Genomic DNA, 6,979 nt, shown 5'->3' on the forward strand with positions numbered 1-6,979 from the left:
TGCGATGGTCCAGGTACAGTGTAGACGGCTGGCAGTCAGGTGAGGATTCGATGGTCCAGGTACAGCGTGGACAGCTGGCAGTCAGGTGAGGATGCGATGGTCCAGGTGTGCTGTGAACAACTGACAGCCATGGGTGAGGAGGATGGGAGATAGTGTATTTGTATGTATGTTCTCGTGTAGATAGATTGCATATCCCCATCCCTAAGTAAATCCCAGATCAAGGATTGAGCATGAATAGAACTGTCTTAGAAAACACAATCTTTTGGAAAAAAAAACTCTTAGGGATAGGAAGTCTTTTAGACTATAACTTAACATCTAAAATCTGAAAGCAAATGAATTTGACTAGAACTTATGATACAGCCAAAAACTATAAATACAACCAACATAACTAAAACAAACAAGTCAGCTTTTGTACATGTAAAGCCTGTGCACATCAATTTAAAAAGTTCAGTAGGAAAAAATATAAAAGAAAAGAAAAATATTCAGTGTATTCATGCCAAATAAGATATTTTGTACCTTTTAAGTTGGTGAAAGTTGCACTGTTTGATAACTAGGTGCTATTGGTGAGGGTGCGATAAACAAGCACTTTGGTGGGTGGGTGTGTTCAGAAATCAACAGGAAGTATTTCCTACACTTAGGTATGTGGGAGGGGGCAAGGTGCATATGTATGGAGGTCAGAGGATGCCTTGCAGGAAGAGTTACTATGAGTCCCAGGGATCAAACTCGGGTATCAGACTTGGCATCAAGAGCCCTTACCTGCTGAGCCATCTCTCTGGCCTAAGTTGTAAGAATTTATCAGAATAAGAGCATTTCTGTTGGCAGTGTCTCTTCTAGACATATATAATACTAGAAAGAAACAAAGCTGGTTCCTCTGGAAAAACAGCCAGTGCTCTTAACTCCTGACCCCGTCTCTCCATCAACTCTGAACAACTGTGTTTTCTTACCCTGGTACTGATGTTGGAACTGGCCCAATTAGGAACTGAAGTTTTCCCTTTCTGCCTTTTAGACGAACATGGTGGGACATTCTCTAGGATGTACTTGGCACTCCTTGAGGAATTCCCCTGGTGAAAAGATCAACCTCCTGAAGAGGAGCCTCCTCAGTCTCCCAAACACAGATTACATCCAGCTGCTTAGTGAGATCGCCAGCGAGCAAGGCTTCAACATAACGTATTTGGATATAGGTATGTTTTTTGTTTGCCCCGACATGTTTAATATCAGGGTCTCATGAATCTCATGCTGATCTCGAATACATACTTGACCTTGCCTTCACCTCCCAAGTGCTGGGATTGTGGGCGCAAAACATCTCTATGTTCCATCTCTGTGGGTGTTTATTTAATTCAATGTATACTCCTGGCACCCACCAGCCTGTGCTGTTCCTCTACTGACTATTTCACTGGATCACACTGGAGCCTTTTGCGATTGGCTTCTTTCACTTGGCACAATACTTTTCTATGCTGCTATGCTGTGGTAGGCATTACACCATCACTTCTCTGTATGGCAGAGTGACAGCTCATTGAATGTACACTTGACAGTTTGTTCATCTACTCATTCCTTTAACACCTGAGCTGTTTCCACTTCTGGGCTCTTTGGACTCATGTGCTATATCAGAACATGTGATCACTGGTATTTGAATACTAGTTTCAATTTCCAGGAGTGAAACTGCTTGGTCACTTGAGTTTCTGATATTTGAACAGTTTTACATCTGACCACCAATCTATGAGGGACTTGGAAGGATAAATGTCTAATGGGTGCAAGTGTCCTGTCAGGTTATGCAAATGGATACAGTTGTGGATGGCATGGAATTGTTCAGTTTCAAACAGTTGGCTTCACATCAATTTTTCTTTTATTGAGGGAGGGACAAAGGCCTTAGATGTGGTAACTAGAAATCCCATTCACTCATTCAATAATCCTATTGCTATTGAGATAGGTCCTTGAAATTGAGTGACTAAATATTATTTAACGGTGGTCACTTTAAAAGTTATCATCTAGTATGTGTGTATGTGTGTGTGTGTGTGTGTGTGTGTGTGTGTGTGCGCTCGAGAGAGAGACAGCATGTGTGGGATCAGAAGATAACTTTGCGGAGTCAGTTCTCTTCTCCCATCTTTACCTGGGCTTCAGGGACCAAGCCCAGGTCTCTAGGCCTGCACAGCAAGTGCCTTAGCCCACTGAGCCATCTCAGCAGCCCCCATGGCCACTCTAAGTCACATTTTGTATGTCACATTTACTTCTTCCCTTCACTTCACCACCTGTGGTGAGTGACTCATCGGATGATGAGAGCATTTGTTTCCTGGGCTTTTAGGACACCATAACCCAGAGTTCTTCATGTATGGTCGTTCCATGCATCAGGTCTTTCTGCCTAAATGCCTACTGAAAGTGACTTCCTAACAGAAAGCCCAGCCTTGCCTGTCCTTTAATAAATGGTTCTTCCCCTTTATGACGTGTGCTCTGCTTCAGTGATTTGCAAATTCTCTCCAAGTGATCACATTTAGAGTTCCTTGGAGATGGCATAGAAACGCAACAGCCAACTATGGCAGACCCCGGCCCTGATTTCTGATTGTGTGGGCTAACATGAAGTCTGCTATCAGCATTTCTTTCAGATTTCTTTAGTGGTTATGAAACAGTTGAGAACTGTTGCAGCTGAGCATGTGGGGAAGATGGTGGTGGTTGTCTTATTTTTTATTGATTTTTTTCTTTATTTGATCGCTTGATGGTTGTTTAATTTTTTTTCCCCCTTGAGTATCTTGCTTTATGGCCCAGGCCAGCCTAGAAATGGCTTTACGCCCAAGGTGAATCTAGAACTTTGTATGGCTAAGGCTGGCGTAGAATTGAAAGTCGTCCTGCCTCTACCCAAGTGGAACTCAGGTCTAAGCTGGCACACCCCACTCTCTGTCCATTTTGTGCGTAAACACTGATGAGTGACTGAGGTAATGTACTGTGGATGCTTCAAGACCAATGGAAACAAATGGTTTTCTAAAGGATTTGCTTTACGTGTACCCAGCACTAACTGTCATGTTTGCATGTGTCGTTACAGAGGAGCTGAGTGCCAATGGACAGTATCAGTGTCTCGCAGAGCTGTCCACCAGTCCTATCACCGTGTGTCATGGCTCAGGCATCTCCTGTGGCAATGCACAGAGTGACGCTGCTCACAATGCTCTGCAGTATTTAAAGATAATAGCAGAAAGAAAGTAGGCTCAGAGTAGGAAGTCTTTCCGCGGCACAAAGAAGTTTCCCTCGCACCTCTTTCCCAGTAAAACATTTACCGTAGTGTACGTCTTCGTGTCCTTTCCAAATCTCTTCAGACTCTGTCAGCTTTCCAGATTTAAATGTCTCCTGGTAGTTGTTATTAAGCTCTTTTTAATGGCTTCAACTTTGTATTGGTATATTGTGTTTATAAACTTTGTACCACAAGGCTGAGTGTGGCATCCATTTACAGGGTCAGACACATAGGCTGAACATGCATGTTTGACTGTAACAGTGAAGGGGTCAAAGTACTGCTAGCAACAGTCTCACTGGTGCTTAAACCCTTTTGTGCAAAGCTTTGTGAAGTGGATTCCGAAGAACCCCCTTAGACTAGAGTGTTGAGGCTTGTGATGAGTGTTGTTGCTAAATTTCAGGGAACGTGATCGGTTTGTTATGTATTTGAAACCATGGAATAAAGAGCTGTTCTTATAATGGGGGCTCTGCGCATTTTATTAAACAGCCACTCACTTGATCTTAGCCTCATTCTTTGTAGGTGAACTAACTAACTTTCTTTCTTTCTTTCTTTCTTTCTTTCTTTCTTTCTTTCTTTCTTTCTTTCTTTCTTTTTTTTGTTTTGTTTTTTTTTTGTTTTGTTTTTTGAGACAGGATTTCTCTGTGTAGCCCTGGCTGTCCTGGAACTCACTTGGTAGACCAGGCTGGCCTCGAACTCAGAAATCCACCTGCCTCTGCCTCCCAAGTGCTGGGATTAAAGGCGTGTGCCACTACCACCCGGCGTAGGTGAACTTTCTTATGACCATTTTTATTTGTATTGTCTACATGCTGCTAGCTTACTACAGAAAGTCAAAGGAAAAACCTGTGGCCTAAAATGATCTGCAAATTTATATATTGATTTTTCTCTAGGCCTATGAAACATAGGCCTTGGACATAACTATTTGTAGATGAATTAGTAGTTTTAAAAAGTGTTAACAAAATGCAAACAATTAACATCAGAAACCCTTCCAGATCACCCAATTCTTTTATAAGAATATTTCAAAGACATGATTTGACTCGAAGGTCAGAAAAAAAGGCTAGAGAGATGGCTCAGCGGATAAAGTTACTTGCAACCAACACTGACCACTTTCTTAAGTTGAGTCCCTGAACCCACATGGTGGAAAGAGAGAACTGACTCTCACAGTGTGTTCTCTGACTTCATAGATGTTCTATAGCACACACATACCCACAACCAATTAATAAATAAATAAGTGTAAGAATACATGCATTTTAAGTTACAGGGAAAGGAAACAGTGCTCTGTAGTATTTAAAGGTAATAGCAGGAAGAAAGTCGGCTCAGAGCAACGTAGGAAATCTTCCCGCAGTGCATAAGAAGTTTCCCTTGCACCTCTTTCCCAGTAAAACATTTGTGGTAATGTATGTCTGCATGTTCTTTCCAAATCTCCGTCAGTCAACTCTCCAGGTTTAATTGTCTCCTGGTAGTTAGTTAAGTGTATAGTGATTTAATCTCTTCTGGGAGTGTTGTTAACTCATACCTCAACAATCAAAAACTTCTTCATAATTGCCAACCAGTTAGTCATCTTTTCAAGTGCAGCCCGCAATTCAAAGAATCACCAACATATTGCCCCATATTGAGATAATTAAAACTTCCATCCTAGCTTCAGAGTTCCCCATACACAGAGACAGGTAAGGCTGCCTTGTGGGTACCTTGCGTTGTTTGAATTTGCCTTTGGATTTTTGAGATGGGGTCGGGGAGTGGTCCTACATAGCCCTAGTGTCCTGAAACTCACTATGTAGCTCAAGCTGGCTTTGAACTCACAGGGATCTGCCTCTCTGCCTCCCGGGTGCTGGAATTAAAGGGTTCCATTAACACCCAGCCACAAAGAGAGTTCCTTTGTGATTGCATCATGCTTCTCAGTGATCCCAAGCCATGATGCTCAGAGAAAATACACAAAAAAGGGTAGCCAGTGAGATTTTATACCTCATTCTGCTGCCTGTCTTACAAGAGATGAGCCCCACTCAGGGATGGTGAACAGAGCCCACAATCCCTCAGAATGCTGACACTGCACATTTGCTGCAACTTTTACAAGAAGTGAGCCAAGTACCACAGGAGGCTCCATGGTTGAGAAATATGGACGGGACTAGTGCCTAAGGCTGGTAGGACTGACCAGCTATGGCTAAGCATGCCTGCAACCCTAGAACATACGGTAGAAGAAGAGTGATTTAATTAGATTCTGAGTAACTGGTTTTATGTTGAGGTCTTTGATCCACTTGGACCTGAGTTTTGTGCCGGGTGATAAATACGTATCTATGTGCATTCTTCTACATGCAGACACCCAGTTAGACCAGCACAATTTGTTGAAGATGCTTTCTTTTTTCCATTGTGTAGTTTTGACTTCTTTGTCAAAAATCAAGTGTCCATAGGTATATAAGTTTATTTCTGGGTCTTCGATTTGATTCCATTGGTTAACCTGTCTGTTTCTATACTAATACCATACAGTTTTTATTACTATTGCTTGTAGTATAGCTTGAAATCACGGATGGTGATACCTCCAGAAGTTCTTTTATTGTTTATGATCATTTTAGCTATATTGGGTTTTTGCTTTTCCGTATGAAGTTGAGAATTGTTCTTTCAAGGTCTGTAAAGAATTGTGTTGGAATTTTGATGGGGATTGCATCGAATCTGTAGATTGCTTTTGGTAAGATGGCCATTTTTACTCTGTTAATCCTTCTGATCCATAAGCATGGGAGATCTTTCCATCTTTTGATACCTTCTTCAATTTCTTTCTACAGAGACTTGACATTCTTTTCATACAGGTTTTTCACTTGCTTGGTTAGGGTTACACCAAGATATTTTATATTATCTGTGGCTACTGTGAAGGCTGTTCTGTCCTTGATTTCTTTCGTAGCCCCTTTATTGTTTGTGTAAAGGAGGGCTACTGACTCTTTTTTTAGTTAAGTTTGTATCTAGCCACTTTGCTGAAGATGTTTATTAGCTGTAGGTGTTTAGTCTCTGGTATTTTGGGGGGTCACTTACATATATTATCATAGCAGTGGAGATATGGAGCCTGAAGTGGCCACCTCTTGTAGTTAGGCAGGACTCCCAGTGGAAAGATAAAGACAGCAACTCACCCACAAAACCTTCAACCCAAAATGTGTCCTTCCTTCAAGAAGTACAGGGACAAAGATGGAGCAGAGACTGAGGGCATGGCCAACCAATGACTGGCCCAACCTGAGACACATCCTATGGGCAAGAACTAATTCCTGACATCATTAATGGTGTTCGGGTCCAGGATTAGCCAAACACTGATCACTCAGACACCACTGTCATATATGATGAAAACTTATTGAACACTGGATTCAGACTGATAGATCAGGATCACAAAAAAAGGACTTGGGAGCCCAATTGTAGTACCAGCTTGCTCTAAGGGCAGGATTTTTAGAGGAAAACCAGGTTCAAAAGGCAAGGATGGAAGTGATACATATTTGGCAAACTAGACAAAGTATTATCAGCTAATCTTTAAGCCGATTGGTCCTAGAAGTAAGAAGGGCGGTGTACAGGTTGCTACAAGGGAATTCCAGAACACTGAGATAACAGTAACTCAACCATAACTTTTTGGCTTATTAGTAACATTCTTTAGTGTCAGTTAAGGTGATAACCCCTAAAAGGTGGATAAACTTAATTTCACCTTATGAGCAACATGGAGGCTAGATACAAAATGGCTACAGTTATGCCAGACTGTATCAAATAATACTATGTTATACTTGCAGACAGAATGGCTGTGCC

General features: G+C 41.8%; 1 protein-coding gene across 1 annotated transcript in view; it reads left to right on the top strand.

The window, feature by feature from the left end:
- Prkra (protein activator of interferon induced protein kinase EIF2AK2) overlaps positions 1-3,672 on the top strand; it is a 17,243-nt gene extending 13,571 nt beyond the window's left edge. The window contains exons 7-8 of the mRNA XM_028762972.1: positions 1,007-1,181; positions 3,032-3,672. Coding sequence (XP_028618805.1) covers positions 1,007-1,181; positions 3,032-3,189 — 333 coding nt within the window. The 3' untranslated portion in view covers positions 3,190-3,672. The remainder of the gene's footprint in view (positions 1-1,006; positions 1,182-3,031) is intronic.
- Positions 3,673-6,979: the final 3,307 nt, after the last annotated feature.

Source organism: Grammomys surdaster, unplaced genomic scaffold (genome assembly GCF_004785775.1).
Source record: "Grammomys surdaster isolate TR1022 unplaced genomic scaffold, NIH_TR_1.0 136, whole genome shotgun sequence".
NCBI lineage: Eukaryota > Metazoa > Chordata > Mammalia > Rodentia > Muridae > Grammomys > Grammomys surdaster.